Genomic DNA, 18,728 nt, shown 5'->3' with positions numbered 1-18,728 from the left:
TGAGTGTATTTGTTGACATGCTAAATCGCTTCAAGCTCCTAATGAAGTATAGCCACTGTCTTGCCTTCTTTATGACTGCATCGATATGTTGGGACCAGGTTAGATCCTCAGAGATCTTGACACCCAGGGACTTGAAACTGCTCACTCTCTCCACTTCTGATCCCACTATGAGGATTGGTAAGTGTTCCTTCGTCTTACCCTTCCTGAAGTCCACAATCAGCTCTTTTGTTTTACTGACATTGAGTGCCAGATTGTTGCTGCGGCACCACTCCACTAGTTGGCATATCTCACTCCTGTACACCCGCTCGTTACCAGCTGAGATTCTACCAACAATGGTTATATCGTCAGCAAATTTGTAGATGGTATTTGAGCTGTGCCTAGCCACACAGTCATGTGTATACAGGGAGTAGAGCAGTGGGCTAAGCACACACCCCTGAAGTGCGCCAGTGTTGATCGTCAACGAAAAGGATATGTTATCGCCAATCCGCACAGGTTGTGGTCTTCCAGTTAGCAAGTCGAGGATCTAATTGCAGAGGGAGCTACAGAGGCCCAGGTTCTGCAACTTCTCAATCAGGATTGTGGGAATGATGGTATTAAATGGTGAATTATAGTTGATGAACAGCATCCCGACATAGGTGTTTTTCACAAAACCTATTGTATTTCTTTTTTTATCATGTAAGTGCCCACAAGAAAATGAATCTCCTGGTAGTTTTTGGTAACATATACATACTTTGATAATAAATTTATTTTGAACTTTGAACCATGGAGTTGCAGTGACTTTTATATTTAGAGTTTGGACCTTCCCAATTAGCATCCAAAACAAATGATATACACCCCAAGATTATGGCTACGAGTTTTGGGTAATGTCATTTGGGTAATGTCAAGGAAGTATCTATGCTCCAAAATAGAAATGCATCAGGCTGAGGGAGACCTTTCACTCCTTTTAAACTGTCCCAACTCTTTGAAGAATTGTTCAATTAGATGCACTCCTGCCACCTTTCACCAAAGACCCATCAAGCTTTTGTTCAATTCCACCGAAAGTCAACAGCGCCTTTGATTTGTCACTCATCCTGCATTCTCTAAGTCACAGCAAATCTCTGTTGGTATTATTCACCTCAGTCCCAGAGAACCAGAGTCAGAATCAATTTTTTCATCATTGATGTATGTTGCAAAATTTGTTATTTTGCCGCAGCATACAGTACAAAGCATAAAAATTACTACAGTTAGTGGCCACTTTATTAGGCACCTCCTGCATCACTGAGTGTATGTTCACTTAGGTAAACTAAAATCGAAATTATTTTAGTTGAGACAATAAAAGTTACTTGTTGGTAAATACAGATCTGTCTATGCCTCTCTAGTCATTATTACAAGGGATGATTCTTGTAACAATGGTCTTCTGCTGCTGTAGCTCTTCAAGGTTTGACGTGTGTTCCGAGATGTTCTGCTGCACACTACTACATTTTTATATTTCAAGGGGAACAGAATATAAAAGCAAGGAGCAAACACGAGGAAATCTGCAGATGCTGGAAATTCAAACAACACACAGAAAATGCTGGTGGAACACAGCAGGCCCTATAGATGCTGCCTAGCCTGCTGTGTTCCACCAGCATTTTGTGTGTATTGTTTAAAAACAAGGAGGTAATGTTGAGGCTTTATAAGACACTAGTCAGGCCGCACTTGAAGTATTGACAACAGTTTTGGGCCCCTTATCTCAGAAAGGATGTGTTGTCATTGGAGAGAGTCCAGAGGAGGTTCACGGGGATGATTCCCAGAATGAAAGGGTTAACATATGTGGAGCATCTGGCTACTTTGGGCTTGTACTCACTGGAATTTAGAAAAATGCATGGGGATCTCACTGAAATCTACTGAATGTTGAAAAGACAAGAAAAGGTGGATGTAGAGAGGATGTTTCTTCTGGTGGGGTATCCAGAACTGGAGGACACAGACTCAAAATTGAGGGGCAACCTTTTAGAACAGAAGTAAAGAGGAATTTTTTTCTTAGCCAAAGAGTGGTGAATCTGTGGAATGCTCTGCCACAGACTGCGGCGGAGGCCAAATTCGTGGGTATATTCAAAGCAGAAGTTGATAGTTTCCTGATTGGCTGGGGCATCAAGGCATATGGCAAGAAGGTAGTTGTATGGGGTTGAATGGGATCAGGGATCAGCCATGATGAAATGTCAGAGTGGACTTGATGGGCTGAATGGCCTAATTCTGCTCCTATGTCTTATGGTCTTACTGTTGCAACGTGTGGCTATTTGAGTTACTGTCACCTTCCTGTCAGCTTGAACCAGTCTGGCCGTTCTCCTCTGACCTCTCTCATTAACAAGGTGTTTTCACCCACAAAGCTCACTGGGTGTTTTTCATTTTTTTCACACCGTTCTCTGTAAACTCCAGGGACGGTTGTGTGTGAAAATCCCAGGAGATCAGCAGTTTCTGAGATACTCAAATCACCCCATCAGGCACCAACAATCATTCCACGGTCAGTCACTTAGATCACTTTTCTTCCCCATTCTGACATTTGGTCTGAACAACAACTGAACCTCTTGGGTTGCTGCCACATGATTGGCTGATTAGATATTTGGATTAACAAGCAGGTGTACAGGCATATCTAATGAAGTGGCCACTGAGTGTATAAATTGCAAAATAAATAAATAGTGCAAAAAGTGAAGTATGCCAATGAAACTGTTACAAGATATTATAAATATCTTGCATTAATATGAATTATTTAAAATCCCCCCAACTTCTCCTTTCTTTCCTCAGAACTGGAGTTCCCCATTCCTCTATAATCCCACATCTTTTTAAAGCCTTGCTTCCTCATTTGTAGCCAGAGATTGCACTGGGATCCATGTTTCTAGGAGTTTGTTCAATCCATTTACAAAATAATCCCTAGCCTCTAAGAGTTCTTTCTCGTTATTTGGGTTGGACGGAAGCCAGTGGTCCATTAATGTCTCAAGAACAAAAGAAACCAGGAGCAGGAGTGCTCCACCTGCCCCATCATTCAATAGATAGATAGATACTTTAATCATCCCCAAGGGGAAATTCAACATTTTTCCAGTGTCCCATACACTTATTGTAGCAAAACTAATTACATACAGTATTTAACAGTACATACAGTATTTAATACGGCTGATCTGATGCAGGACTCAACTCCACTTCTGTACTAGTTCCCAAAATCTATCTGTAAAATATGCCCCGTGATCCAACCTCCAGGGCAGAGAATTCTTGAGATTCACCACCCTGTGTAAGCTGGAATTCCTATGTGCCAGTTTAAATGACTGCTCCCTATTTTGTAATCACGTTCCCTCATTGAAAACTCCCCCACAAGTGAAAACATCTACCTTGTCTTACCCTCATAGGATGATAAATGTTTTAATATGATCACCATTCACTCTATAACCCCACTGTTCCTTAGACTTTGTTGTTGAAGTTGAAATATGTGATAATCTCAAAATATTTCATTTACAGTTTACTTGCTTTTCCCTAGTACCACCTGACCAGCCTCGCCTGACGGTGTCTCGAACTTCTGCTTCCTCCATTACATTGGCTTGGATTCCTGGTGACAATGGGGGCAGTTCAATCAGAGGTATTTGGAGGTCTTAACCCTATACCATTAGCATTTATTCTATTTGTATTTGGAAACATCTGGTCTTTAATGTACATATTATTACAGCTATATTGCAACGTTTTATTTCTGCATGTCAATTTGGCACTGTAATCACTATCTAACGTCTGAGTCAAGCAATATTATGATGAAATGTTTCACTGATGGCATGGCTGGATTCAATCAGACATCAATCACAATGAGATATGGGTCAGCATGGACTGGTTGGGCCAAAGGGCCTGTTGCCCTGCTGTTACTATAAAAATGGGAAATGCTGCCAATGATTGACAATTCACATAGCAATCAATGGAGAATGAGACAGAATTAATGTTTCAGGTTGCTGGTATTTCATCAGATGCACCCCAGTGGTGGATACAATGGGTTCTGGTTAGAGGTGCTATTAACCCCAGCAGATGTAAGTGGAGTTATGATCATTTTTTAAAGATCAGTTTTATTTGTCTAATGTACATTAAAACATTGAAACATCCAGTGAAATGTGTTATTTTATCGATGACTAACACAGTCTGAGGTTGTGCTTGGGGGCAGTTGACAAGTGTCGCCATGCTTACAGCTCACTAATCCTAACCAGAGATTTTTGGAATGATGGAGGAAACCTACTCTGTCACAGAGAGGACATACAAACTCCCTACGGACAACGGCAGGAATTGAACCCCGACGAGTGATCTCTGGCAATGTAAAGTGGTCTGCTAACTGTACAACATTCCACTGCAATCCAGTTCAGAGCCCCTAGTGTACATCTCTGAAAGCTGAGACCTCAAAGCTTTTCTGGGACTCCACCTGCAAACTCTGACCACAAATCTCCCTCGACGTACCTCTATGAGTGAACTTAAAAGGGGAATGAGTGGTGGAAATGTTCCGACCCTGCGCCACTTACTCTGTCACAAATGATAGAATTTCTTGCCTCAGTGCGACTTGATTTCAGTTTTGCTAAGTATACATTACTCGCAAGAACTAAGATGTTAAGCCATGGTATTCTACCCTATTCAAAATCCTCCCTTTATTAGATGTGAAAAAAGACTTTCCTTTTGTTAACAAGTAAAACCCTTTATTCCTATCAATTTTTTTAAGTAAATGGTGCTGTTTTTCATCTTATCCTTCAAATCATTTTGCTCAAAAATTCCATTAATTTGTCTCTTGAATCTATTTAGGCTGTGTCCAATTGAATGAGGTTTCCTGATATCCATTGATCTATTATTAAGGTTGGAAAATATTCTGCCCACCATTTCTTATAAGTCATGCCCCTTCTATTTGAACTCATCACTATTGTGAATGTTCAGCCTTGTCAATCGTCTTTGTAATCTTGAAAACATCATTAAGTGCTACCAGTGTCCTTGATTTTGTTATCACTTATCCGCACAAAAGCCTGGGTGGATAAAAACATTGCTGTCGGACAACCTTTCCTGTCTTCTTGGTTATGATAATGCCTGTTCTACTTCGTAATGGAAATACTAAATAGAGGAATTATTATTCTGGGACTGTATGTTCAGTCTAGATATAATCTTCAACAAGGTAGTTTTATTAGGTCTGATCATGTGGTCTGGAAAATCTACCGAAAATATTTGCTGGCAATAATATTGCTGGGAAGGAGATTTACCCTAAGCAGAGTCTGTCAACATGACAACCTCCCTTATCAAAGACCCCAACCATCAAAGCTGTGCTCTCTTCTTGCAGCTGCTGTCAGGAAAAGGTACAGAAGCCTCAGGACTCACGCCACTAGGTTCAGGAGCAGTTATTACCCCTCAACAATTAGGTTCTTGTACCAGTGAGGATAACTTCACTCACCCCATCACTGATCAGTTCCCACAGCCTGTGGACTCACTTTAAAACACTCCTCATCTCATGTTCTCGATAATTATTGCCTATTTATTATTATTATTATTATTTTGTATTTCAAGTTTGTTGTCTTTTGCACATTGATTGTTTGTCCATCCCATTGAGGCAGTCTTTCATGGATTCTAATGTGTTTCTTGCAGTCGGTCCTGTGTATCTGCTGTCCTCATCTTTCTCGTTTGTAGGGATCACAGGTTTTGGAACTGCATAACTGCAGTGCCATTGATGGTAGACATTGTGGCCTGTGGTGGAATCATTGAATAGTGGACCAGTCAAGTAGCTTACTTTGTCTTGTATTGTTCTAAGTTTTCACAAACAAGAGAAAATTAACAGATGCCAGAAATCAAAGCAATATACAGTCCTGACGAAGGGCCTTGGCCTGAAATGTTGACCGTTTACTCTTTTCCATAGATGCTCCCTGGCCTGTTGAGTTGCTTCAGCATTTTGTGTGTGTGTTGCCTTGTCGGTTACTGCTTTTACTTGACATCCTTCTGGCTATGATCAAGAATATAATATAATAATATTTTGAAGGGGAGTCCAACGTCCAGGCTTATCTGTGATCATTACAATGCTTATTGTGGATCTTGTTGTGTGTAAATTGGCTGCCACATCTCCCATATTACAAGACTGATGAAATCTCTAAATTAATTCATTGGTTGTAAAACATCTCAGGACCTTGAGTGATGCAACATAAATGTGTCAAAGTATTATTCCTCTTACATCTATCTCCTTTGTAATTAATCCTTTTTCTCATTAGTTAACCTGAGGGAATACTGCATCCTAGTGTGAAGCCAAGTCCTTTAGTTCCTTACAGAAAGCTCATTTGAATATGTTTAATTTGCCCCAGGTAGTTATGACCAATCCCCAATGCTTGTACATCTTCTGAAGGTAGGAGAGTGAGGCATAGGCTAATTGAGATATTTTAAAAGGAGAGGATACACAGTGAGAACATAGGATCAGGAATTGGCCATTCAGCCCCTAAAGCCTTCTCCACCATTCAATCTGATTCAATATGTGTTCTTTGCGAGAACACATTTTTGGTAAAAGAGTAACATACAAAATGCTGAAGAAACTCAGGAAGTCAGGCAAAAGGGGAATAACCAGTCAATGTTTCAGCAGAGACCAAGTATCAGGACTCAAATGTCAACTGCTCATTCCCCTCCATAGATGTTTTCTAACCTGCTGGGTTTTCCAGCATTTCATGTGTAACTCTGGATTTCCAGCAACTGTAGAATCTCTTGTGAAATTGGAGTTAGGTCCAGATTAGTCAAGATCTAATTGAATGGCACAACAGCCTCTGTGGTAGGTTCTGAACAACCTTTCCCTGTTCCTTTGTTCCTCAGACCAGCTCCTGTAAGGTTGTAGTTATCACTGATCTGATTGATGTACAGGTATGTGCCCTCTTCAAGCAGGTGGTGTAGCACAATAAATGTAATTAATATGGCATTTTATTTGTTCACACATGTATATGAAGGGGTTATTGAGAGGAACACAGGAAAAATGCTGGAAAAACTCACCAGGTCAGACAGCATCTATGTAAAAGAGTAAACAGTCAATGTTTTGGATAACTTTTTTGGGCTGAGACCCATCATAAGTTTTTTCATTGTGTGTTTCCAGCATCTGTAGAATCTTTTGTGTTTGGGTTTATTAAGAGTGTGTTTTTAAATGTCTGCCACAGACACCATCAGACGCCCCGCTGCCGGTGTCCTCGCTGGGTGCAGCCTTTGCCTGAAGAGGCGTAACCTACAAAGTAGCAAAGGCATGCTTACCTCCTTGACTTAGCCAGCCACGATCCTACTACTAGATCTAATCTAGTAGTATACCGATGGAACATCACCTTCACGGCTAGGTTAGACCTGCCAGAGAACGAATCTCCGTCATATTTCACTGATGTTCGGCCAGTGTCACTCCTACGCCATGGTGAGGCGCCAAGGTAGGATTTTGTCGGAGATGACAACTGAAACGATGACATTGTATCAAAAGCACATCAAGAAACTGACCAAGACACAACTCAGGCATTTACGCCAAATATTACACATCAAGTGGCAAGAGAGGCTACCAGATGTGGAGGTGCTCAAACGTGCTGGGACAGTCAGCGCAGATTCACTCATCACAGCTTCTCAGCTGCTTTGGACTGGTCATGTCACAAGAATGAGCGATGATCATTTACACAAAGCTGTTTTCTGTGGCGAGCTACGTGAAGGAAGAGGAAGCATGGAGGTCAGAAGCTGCGCTACAAAGATGTGCTCAAGCTCCATATGAAGAACACTGACATGAATGTCAACACCTGGGAGAAAGATACTTTGGACAGAAGAAGTTGGCACTGAATTGTCAAGAAGTCAATCCCAGCTATCGAGGAGAAAAGGCAGAAGAAATATGAAGCAGGTCATGAACGCAGATATTCGGTGCTAGACCAGTCAAATCGCAAATACAACCGATGTGGGAGACAGTGCTGATCCAATGCTGTCTTGTGGCCCATAAACGTGCCTGCAGAGACTAAACTCTCAGCAAGTCAACATCGAAATTGATGGACAGCCGAGGAAGAAGAGTTTTTAAATGTGGGGTCCCCCAAAATATGATGTGTAATGATTGTCAAATATACGAAAAAAAGATCCATTTCCTCACCTGCTTCTGTCTGTCTCACAATAGTGAAGTCATGAAACAAGAGATTCTGCAGGTGCTGGAAATCGTTTCAGGCTAAGACCCTTCATCAGGATCTTGGCCCAAAGTGTCAGCTCTCTATTCCTTTCCATAGATGCTGCCTAACCTGCTAAGTTCCTCCAGCATTTTGTGTGTGATACGATAGACCTGGGAGATGCTTTGTTGTCATCTTCATCACCCAATATTCCCCTCTAACCTCCATCCTCTCCACTCTGGCCAGACTACTTCTGGTCTTGGTGGTCAGTCAATGATTCCCAAGGTCAAAGATAGGTGTGCTCAAATCTGATTTAATAATACCCAGCCCTCTTTTATCAGACACAAGTACCTTTTTAGTAATCCTTCACTAGTGAATTAAAACAAAAGCTATTTAGCAATAATTTCCTATTTAGTAAAATGACATTACTGCCTTTCTCACACATAGGTCAACAAACAGCAACAAAACAAACAGAAGCAGTAAGAGAGAAGAGACCAACCTAGCAATTAATTATGAGCAAGCATTTAATTACCTTAACCAATCACTAAAATCCCTTCTCTCTCAAATTTGACTTGTTGATAAACTTTTTTTTCCCCTTAATTGGGTTACTGATATTAAAATCTGAGCTTGCATATAAAAGCAGCATGTGCCTTCATCTCCATCCAGACTGCAGCACAGGAGATTTGATTGCCATAAAGAAATTGTCATGTGATTTCTGCCTGACTTCTCCTGAATACTAATCCCTCCAAGACAGAGACTAATAAATGCTGGGTAATTGAGAGATGTGAGTGTTGTAAAAGAAACAAAGAAACCGAATATGCAGGTAAAGAAATTCATTAATGAGGCATGAAGGACATTGAAAAGGGGTGGAAAGATATAGTATGAAAATGGATCTTCTGGCCATCAAATGCCCATTGTAAAATAAAGTTTACCTTTTTTGGTTATATGTACATTGAAATATTGAAACATACAGTGAAATGTGTCATTGCCTCAAGCGGCAGTGGAGGCCAAGTCTTTATGTATATTTAAGGCAGAGGCTGATAGAATCTTGATCAGTCAGGGCATGAAGGGATATGGGGATAAGGCAGGAGATTGGGGCTGAGGGGAATGATGGATCAGCCATGATGAAATGGCGGAACAGACTTGATGGGCCAAGTGGCCTAATTCTGCTCCTGTATCTTATGGTCTATGGTCTTATGATTCTGCAGGTGCTGGAAATCCAGAATAACACACACAAAATGGTGGAGGAAATCAGCAGATCAGGCAGCATCTATAGAGGGGAATAAACATTTGAGGTTACGGGCCAATAGGAGAGGTACTACCTCCCTCTTGTTCCCCACCTTTTTTCCATTTATTCCATGGTCCACCATCTCTCACCTCCTCCACCCAGCCCCCATGCAATCCTCTCTACTCCCCTACTCCACCCATCCATCCATTCATGATTTAATGGAAGGGGGGCTGTGCAGGCTAGAGGGACTATGTGGCCACCTCCTGCTCCTATGTCAATGTTGTAAAGCAAAAGCACTAATTGAGTAAGAGGCTGTCGACGTAATTCAAACGTGTGCTTGTACTATAGCCTATATCGTGAGTAAGTGAAGTGCTGATACTGTTGATTATTATCAAGTGATCTAGGTTAAGCAATTCACAACAACTCTTAATGAATCAAAACTTGCATTTTATTATCTCTGCACAAACTAACTAAGTTGACCCAGGCCAACAATTTAACTCATGACTTCTACTGTTCCCTCCATAACAACACTCATGCAGACCACTTCAACAATTTATAACACCAGTATAGGGATCTCCCATTGGCCGGTCAATTAATCCTCCTTCTCCCAGCGCCTGGCATATGTGGGAGTGGGGGAGGATTGTTGGTTGTCTTCCTTGTGCTAGTTAGTCTCTGGAGTTATTACCGCTTTGCATTCAAAGCTCCTCATTCCTATACCCTACAAATCAATTCAAATGTGTTTCAATCTCATTGGTTCTAGACTATCTGGCTAATGTTTATCAGCTTCCTATTGGCTCTGGTCCAAGCCAGCCTTTTATTGTCCTTGCACAAGTGACAACCTATAATTAATGCCTCTTTATTCTGAATCAGAGCATACTAGCCAGTTACTAGGTTCGAGTTACTCAGGTCAGACACAGGTTCCCCTATTCGTAAACCTGCATGTTCTATCATACCAAAGAACACCTCACAAATAACTTCTTATTTCAGAATGATCAACAGATTATCAGGAGCATCATTCTATCCACTTTAAAGCACTTTGATACTATTATTGCTGAGCAAAACTAGTTCACAACACAGGCCACAAAATGGAGGCTACAGGGCAGCTTCCCAAATATGCAACCAGATGACAAGAACAAAAACAATTGGTTATCTACTTCCTCTGTCTTTGACTCGATTTGAGTTTGGTATTTCCTTCAAAATTTTAATTCCTTCATGGCCAACAACACCTCCTGTTAAAATAAGTTGATTTAGTCATAATTGCATGGAAATTTATCCTCAATGTGCTATGTAGAAGCAATGGTGAATTATAGTCAGCTTTATTCCAGTGAATACAATGTTCCACTGCTAGTTTGAGTATTGCTGAATAGTAGCGAAGCGGTTACCGCAACGCCTTACAATGTCATCTGCAAGATTGAGTTTGAATCCCACCACTGTCTATAAGGAGTTTGTACCTCTTCCCCATGACTGTATGAGTTTCCTCCAGGTGCTCCGGTTTCATCCCACATTCCAAAGACATATAAATCAAGGTTAGTGAATTAGGGGCATGCTGTGTTGATGCTGCAAGTGTGACAACACTTGTGCGCTGACCGCAGCACATCGCAAACAATGACACAAATAGTACATTTCACTGTATGTTTAATGTACATGTAACAAATAAAATTAATCTCTATCTTTAAAATGACCATGTTATAACATACATTATCATTGCCCCAGTGCAGCAACCTTTCTTATGCCATGGAGGCTTACTATTGTTATGATTCCAGCCCCCTCCTTTCTGAGAATCGCAAGAGCACCCGTCGAAAGGGGGGGGGGGGTCAGTAGACCCAGTAGGAGAGAGAGAGAGAGAGAAAAACGTGCAAATTTGCAGGTCCCACCAGGGATACAGAATAAAGACAACGGCGACTATTGTCTCATGGAGACCACGTGAAAAGCCCTTGGGCAAGGTGGGCTGGTTGAGAGAGAGATTGCATCATCCCAACCTGATTGACACCTGCGACCCCATGAGGAAGTATAAAGGAGAGTCTCAGGGGGGCAGCCCCTCAGACGCACCCAGAAGACACGAGAGAGTGGTCCCGCAGCAGCGGGAAGCCATTCTGAAGGAAGCCACGTGCGTTAGATTCTGGGATTGGAATTTGTGGCTGGAATCACAGAAAACCGCTTTTAACTAACATCAGGGAGAGGGAACCAACGCTCCCCCGATTTCACGGAAGATTCATCAAGACTCGGCAAGTTCTTTCTCTTCTCCCCCCCCCCCCAATCTCTCTCTCTCGGTCGCCCCACGCAAAACCCAGCGATTTTCAAAGGGCTGAGGCCTGCAGACTTTCAGAGTGACTTTTATATTTCCAACGGACAATCTATTAACCCCTAGACACCAGCAGAGCTCACTTCTTAATGATGATTATTCCTATACCCGCGCTTTAGATTGAATGTTGACGATGTGCACTATCTGAATGTATGTATTAACCCTACTTTTGTGTCCCTTTATAAATAAAAACGTTTGAAAATAGTGACAACAGACTTCAACAGACCTCTCTATCTTTGCTGGTAAGTTATCCAGTTACGGGATACGTAACACTATTAACCGAGGGGTCCATGGACCCCAGGTTGGGAACCCCTGCTCTGGTGGAACTCGTCACTCATTGGTTGTTGGCCTCATTCGTTAGGTAGTGGTGAACTGTAACTTTTCCAGTGTCATGGCTGCCACAGATTGTCACTGCTGAAAATTGGGTTTGAAATATTATTTTCTTATCACTAGTAAGGTACTTATTTATAAATGTAACAAAGGCAGAAGTGGAATTAGAGTCAGATTTATTATCACTGACTTTAATGATGTAAAATTTCTGTTTTCCAGCAGCAAAAACATAAATTTAAGATTAAGAAAATAAATAAATAATACAAATGAAGGAATCATCTGGTCATGTTCATGGACTGTTCAGAAATCTGGTGGCAGAGGGAAAGAAGCTGTTTCTGAATCGTTGAATATGGGTCTACAGGCTCCAGAATCTCCTCCCTGATGGTAGAAAATAGAAGCGGGTATATGTAGTATGTATGTCAGTGGTATTGAGATCCTGAGAGGCAATAACAAGATAAATACTAATGGCCTTTTCCAGAACTAAAAACAAGACGAGGATCAGTCCTTTAGGAACCTCTTGATGGAGGGTTGTGAGCACAATGGATGTGCACTCATTAAGTATATCCAGCAATAAGATCGATAAATTTTTAAATGTCATTGTAATGGCAAGAGATAGAGGACCCAGCCTGAGTCTTATTGAGTGGCACAACAGGCTGGAGGAGCCACATAGCTAACTCCTGCTCCTATTTCTCCTGTTCTGAGATTCACTTTGGTAAGCACCTCTTCCCTTTACTAAAATAGTATCCAAGGCTGGAGTGGACACACCGATTTCACATACAAATGCAATGCTCATGGTACATAGATGAATCAAAAAAATTGTATATTAAGGGAGGAGGCTATTTAGCTCATATCGAAGGTACCAGCGGGAAGTGAAGAAGAGTCTCGGCCTGAAATGTCGACTACTTATCCCCCTCCATAGATGTGGCCTGACCTGCTGAGCATTTTAGGTGTTGATCAGGAAGGTTGTGCTCTCTAAATTTTGTACCAGTGACCCAGCCAAGGGTAAAAATGAGCAGAATTACAAAGAAGGTATTTATAGGAGGAGCTTATGATACATTGTTGGGTGTTGGTTTATGTGGGGAAGAATCTGGCCTTTTTTCTCGAGCACACAGGTATTTCACTGCAAGGCTAAATATTTCATGAGCACCATGACACTCGATTGTATCATACTGTACCGGTATACTGCAGATGCTGGAAATGTTCAGCAAGTCAGCCATCTCTATCAGCATTCAGGTCAATGGCTTTCATCGTATCGAGAAAAGTCAGAGTTGAAACAGTAGGAAGGCATGGAAGGTCGGTCCAAAAGGTTAGAGCCCGTGGGATTTAAGGCAAGTCAGCAAATTAGATACAAAATTGGCTTGGTGATAGGAAACAGAAGAAGAGTTGTGATTGGAAGATTGGCCAGTGATGTACCACAGTGATTAGTTCTGGGAACCTTGCTATTTGTTGTACACTTTACTGAATTAGATGTTAACATATAATGTGTGAACAGTAATTCTGCAGATAACACAAAAATCAGTAGTGTTGTTTTTAGTCAGGAGGATCACTTCAGCCTAAACTATGATAGCCACCAATTGGCAAATTGGACAGGAAAGTAGCAAATGCAATCTAATCTTGAAAAATATGGGATAATGCATTTTGAGGGGAAGGTAAAATTAGAGAATGATATGATTCATGAATGGTAAGGCATCCGTGAGGAATTTTGTATTATCCCTTTGCATTGAGGAACTGAGGCACTTCGGTGTACAAGTCAAAATATCTGAGGGTGGCATATAGATAGAGTAGTGAAAAACCATATAGGATGCTTGCCTTCATTAGCTGGGGCATAGATTGTAAGCACATGGAGATTTTGATTCAGCTTTATAAATTATTACCTTAGCTATGGCTGGAGTGTTGTGTGTAGTTCTGGTCAGCACCCCATAGTACACAGAGGAAAGGGTGCAAGGGAAGCTCACCACGATGTTGCAAAGAGCTAGGGAGCTCTTTGTTCAGTAAATTGTTACAGGTCTTCTTCTGCGGGTACATATTTAGAAATTTATATTGAATTATATTAATTAGTAGCATCAGGTTAGAGAGCAGTCCTCAGAAAAAGATGATCCTTGCAGCTCCACTATTCACGTCTGATCTGCAGCTCAATACATTGTCACAGCATATCCTTCATCACCCTGAATAAATCAACACTCCTCCCTCTGATATGTAAACTTCATTAGATTTGGCAACTACTGAAAGATCCAGAAGTTGCTTACTTGGTATGAACAATTGCTTCCAGGAATCTACTTTTAATTTGAAGATTTTCCCTATCTGATTTCCCCCTGAAGGAAATCACTGGGGCCAACACAGTAATGTAGTGGTTAGCACAACACTATTACAGTGCCAATGACCCGGATTCATGGCCCACCGTTGCCTGTAAGTTTATATGCTCTCCCCATGACTGTGTGGGTTTCTTCCGGGTGCTCTGGTTTTGTCTCACACTCCAAACATGTACAGGTTAGAAGGTTAATTGGTCACATCGATGTAATTGGGTAGCACGGGCTCGTTGGGCTGCAAGAGCCTGGTAACGTGCTGTATCTCTAAATAAAGAAAATAAAATAGGTTCAAATTGAGAATTATTTATCACATGTACATCAAAATATACAGTGAAATGCATCATTTGTGTTAACAGCCAAGGATATGTTGGGGAGCAGGCCACAAGTGTTACCATTCACGTTCTCTGACTGCACCCTCTTGAACCCATTTCACATTTTAAACACATGGGCTAGGACACTTTTCAACTCCCTGCATTTTAGAGATGAATTCTGTTTAGGGACAATATAGTTTCATTATCTATTGAAGTCATCCATTACTGTGTTTGATTAGGAAATAAATGGAAAGGTAATCATATCCCTAAAGTGCAGGAAATGAGTGGAGCTGCCTATAGCATTCAGAGTATAATCGGAAGGTTTATCAGAGCTGTTGAAAGTCAAGAGGATCAGAGGGTCTTTGCACATTGAAACAAAGACACAGTTCTGCATGTGCACTGCCCTGACTAAAGGTCATCACTCTGAATGATGAGTGATGCACTAAGGTATCAAGAGTGTTTATTTACCTACACATACTAGTCAGAGCACCCTAATTTCTTTGCTGTGTCTGCAGCATGTGTGTGCCCTATCGATTTTAAATGCAATGTTTGTTGTTAGTGAAATAAGAGCATCAGTTCTTTGCACAGGAGAAGGAACAAGGGGGGGAAGACAGGAAGCGGAGGCAGTGTGCAGTCTAACAGCGAGTGATCGTCTTAGTTGCTTTTCTTGTGATCGCAAGACTCTGTTGGACGTTGCTCATATGGAATGCTGCAAGCCCGATTCTCTGATTTATTGGCGGATAGCAGAGGTGGACAGTGGGCAGCCGCGTGGCCTCTGTCATAGCGATGACAAAGCTTCAAGCTATGGTGTTGCCTGTTTACAGCCACCCAGGAGAGAGGTGTTGGAGTCAGTGCGCTTCACCGGAGTACCGGGAGCAAAATGGTGCGGCGTCCAAGCTGGAGTCAGTGCTGCCCCCAGTGGTCACTTGGCAGAAGGCAAGCTGTAATGTGTTCAGCTGCAGACTGCTGCAATGTTCATGGACTCAGGGTCTTGGGCTATTTTTTTTGTTTGTGACTGTATTTTACTGATATCTTATGTGTGCTGTATGTGTGTTGTGGTTTGTGTGACTTTTGGTACAGTGTTTTGCACCTTGGCCCGAGTAACAATGTTTTGTTTGGCTGTCCTCATGGGTATTGATGTATGGCTGAATGACAATTAAACTTGAACTTGAACTACTGACACTTATGCCTTTCATATATACAGTGTTTGCCTGTATTCTGTGTTCCTTTAAGAATCTCCTTAATGGAACCCTAGGTTTGACCCCGACCTCTGATACAGTTTGTGCCTCCTCTGTATTGATTTCTGTGTCACGTGGCCCAGTTCCCCCACATTATAAAATTTAATCCTCCACAATCTGGATCAACACTTTGATGTCATGTGGAGGCTTGCGTGCTTCAAGGATTGCATCAGGCGATGCCACCTCAAGACCACCCATGTTGGAACAGCTGTGGACAAGATGCCACACGAAGATCGATCCAAACCCGGCTCCCGAACGGACAGGCTTGCATCTACCCCTCCCAGACGACACCGTCATGACAAAAACCAATTAGAAGTATGAAGAGAAAAACACCTGCCATACGAAACAACAAAATAAAACATATTGGTTGGTTCTTTGGCTACTGTAAGTAGGTGGCAGAAGAACCATAACAGGGAGTCTGTGTGCCTGTGAGAGAGACTGAGTGAATTGTAGGGCTGCAGAGAAATAAGAGAGAGGGAGTGGGATTCAGAGCCAACAAAGAGCCAATGGAACAAATGGCCTTGTCTTGTGCCATATTCCATCAGGAAGCAGGTACAGGAGCTTCAGGACCCACACTGGCAGTTTCAGGAACAGTTAATACCCCTCAACCATCAGGTTCTTGAAAAAAGCATGTAGCTTCACTCACCCCAACTGAACCATTCCCACAACCTATGGATTCATTTTCAAGGACTCTTCATCTCATGTTCTCATTATATATTGCTTATTTATTATTATGATTATTATTTTGTATTTTTTGTTTTAGTATTTTCACAGTTTGTTGTCTGATGTGCATTGGTTGTTGCCCATCCTGAAGGTGCAATCTTTCATTGGTTCATTTGTGTTTCTTTGTACTTACTGTGAATGCCTGCAAAAAATGAATCTCTGGGTTGTATATGGTGACATTTATGTAGTTTGATAATCAATTTACTTTGAACTTTGATATAAGTAGGTGAGTGAAATCCCATCTATCCAAATATCTCCCCCTTTTGTCTCAAACTAAATCTATCACATTTTGTTCCAACATTTACCCTGTGTTGGGTTTGGTTTGAGTTTGCCTGCAGCTATATTGAAAATGGCTCATATCGCAGAACAGTGCTGGATGAGAGATCACCTTCCAGATTTTATTGATTTGCAAAGTATTAAAATTCTGTGATCCAATTTATGGAATGTAAAAGCGCAATGTTATTGTCTGTATGCATTTAGCAATTCATTTAACACTGCAAGAATATGAAAGCTTAGAGCCTTTCACAGAGCATTTGCATCAAGTTGTAAAGGCAATATTTTGTGTGTGAGGGAAATTAAAATGTAGTTCTGCTAATGGCATGGAATATGCATTGTTTTCCAATTACTGTAACTCTGTTTCCCATTCACAAAATGCGACTGCTGACTCTAGTTTCTTGCCCTTTGGGCTTCAGACCCTTGGTTCTTTGTTCAAGAAGGCATTCTTAATGTGTAAGCTTAGTGTTATTAACTTCTTGACCACAGCTGAGCACAATTCTCTTCTCCTGATGGAGGATGTTGACCGAAAGGTTGACTGTCCCTTTGCCTCCAAAGATCCGCCTAAACCACTGACCTCCTCCAGCGGTTGTTTTTGTTATTTTGCTTCACAAATATATTGTCGTCATAGAGTCATATAGCACAGAAACAGACTCTTCAGCCCAACTTTTCCATTCTGACCAAGGTGACCATCTAAGCCAGTCAAATTGCATGTGTTTGGTCCATAACTCTGGAAATCTTTCCAATAGTAGCATAGTACTAGCAGTGTGATCACTCGAGTCGGGTATGCTGTTCTCCTAAGGAGTTGCCTGTTGGCTCTAGAGGCCGATCCGGGATCCATGTGTTCTGGTGCTGTGTGGGCAAGAGTAAGTGGTGGCTGTGGTTCGTGATTGGGTCTTTTCGTTTTTCAGTCTCTCCTCTCACAGGTGCTGCTTGTTCTCTGTGACACAGCGGAGGTTGTTCTCATGAGGTACAGCTCCCTCTTGAACAGATTTCCTCCAGGTGTATCTATCAAACCACTGACCATGTACCTGTCCAAATGTCTTTTAGATGTTATTGTACCTGCGCCAAACACTTCCTCTGGCAGCTCATTCCATTTATGCACCATTATCTTGGTGAAGAAGTTGCCTGTCAGGTGCCTTTTAAATCTTTCACCTCTCACCTTACGCCTGTGCTCTCTAGCTATTGATTCTATTTCCATTGTGTGCATTCACCCTATCATGCCACAGTAGTGAAGTGGTTAGCATTACACGATTACAGTTTGGAGCATCGGTGTTCAATTCCAGCGTCCTCTGGAAGAAGCTTGTCTGTTTCTTCCTGTGAGTATACGGGTTTCCTCCCACAGTCCAAAGATGTACTAGTTAGTAGGTTAAATGGTCGTTGTAACTTGTCCCACGATTATGATAGCTTGCTGGGTTGTATCTTCAAATAAAATAAACAAAATTAAAAAGTAAAAATACCAATGCCCATCATTCTGATTCCGTATTCGCTGGGTAATTAGATCAAGTGAAAAGGATTCATATCCTTCCTCCTGCCTTCCCAGAGAGCACACAATGCAAACTGCAGTACCAATTTTGATGACCTAATGGAGAATTTGGAATTGGTTCTCCTGGTCTCATCGTAGAGGTTGCACTTCTCACTGAAATGTGAGCAATATGTAACAAGCATTAATAGAATATTGTAAGCACAAGAGATTCTGCAGATGCTGGAAATCCAGAGTAACACACAAAATACTGGAGGAACTCAGCAGGTCAGACAGTATCTGTGGAGACAAATAAACAGATGACGTTTAAGGCTGAGACACTTCATCAGTATTGGAAAGAAAGGGAAAGATGCCAGAATAAGAAGGTGGCAGGAGGGAAACGAGGATAGCTAGGTGATAGGTGAGGCAATTGAGTGGGGGAGGGGAATGAAGTAAGAAGCTGGGAGG

General features: G+C 41.7%; 2 protein-coding genes across 6 annotated transcripts in view; one reads left to right on the top strand and one right to left on the bottom strand.

Annotated features, from left to right (window-relative positions):
* Window positions 1–18,728, bottom strand: part of LOC132385096 (uncharacterized) — a 175,324-nt gene that overhangs the window by 12,803 nt on the left and 143,793 nt on the right. Inside the window, exon 3 of one of the 3 annotated variants that reach the window (XR_009509076.1) lies at window positions 12,333–18,560. The exons of 1 other annotated variant lie outside the window; for it this stretch is intronic. The gene's annotated coding sequence lies outside the window, so the exon portion shown is untranslated. Of the gene's footprint in view, window positions 1–12,332; window positions 18,561–18,728 lie in introns of those variants that run through there. One more of the 3 variants, XR_009509077.1, reaches the window with a different exon arrangement.
* Window positions 1–18,728, top strand: part of dscaml1 (Down syndrome cell adhesion molecule like 1) — a 676,237-nt gene that overhangs the window by 584,377 nt on the left and 73,132 nt on the right. For all 3 annotated transcript variants that reach the window (XR_009509068.1, XM_059956821.1, XM_059956822.1), the window contains one exon: window positions 3,485–3,583. Coding sequence is in view for 2 of the 3 variants with exons in the window: in XM_059956821.1 (XP_059812804.1) it covers window positions 3,485–3,583 (99 nt within the window). In the remaining variant the exon portion in view is untranslated. The remainder of the gene's footprint in view (window positions 1–3,484; window positions 3,584–18,728) is intronic.

This window comes from Hypanus sabinus, chromosome X2 (assembly GCF_030144855.1).
Source record: "Hypanus sabinus isolate sHypSab1 chromosome X2, sHypSab1.hap1, whole genome shotgun sequence".
Classification (NCBI taxonomy): domain Eukaryota; kingdom Metazoa; phylum Chordata; class Chondrichthyes; order Myliobatiformes; family Dasyatidae; genus Hypanus; species Hypanus sabinus.
The sequence above is the reverse complement of the archived record's forward strand: the minus strand, read 5'-3'. Positions and strand labels throughout refer to the sequence as shown.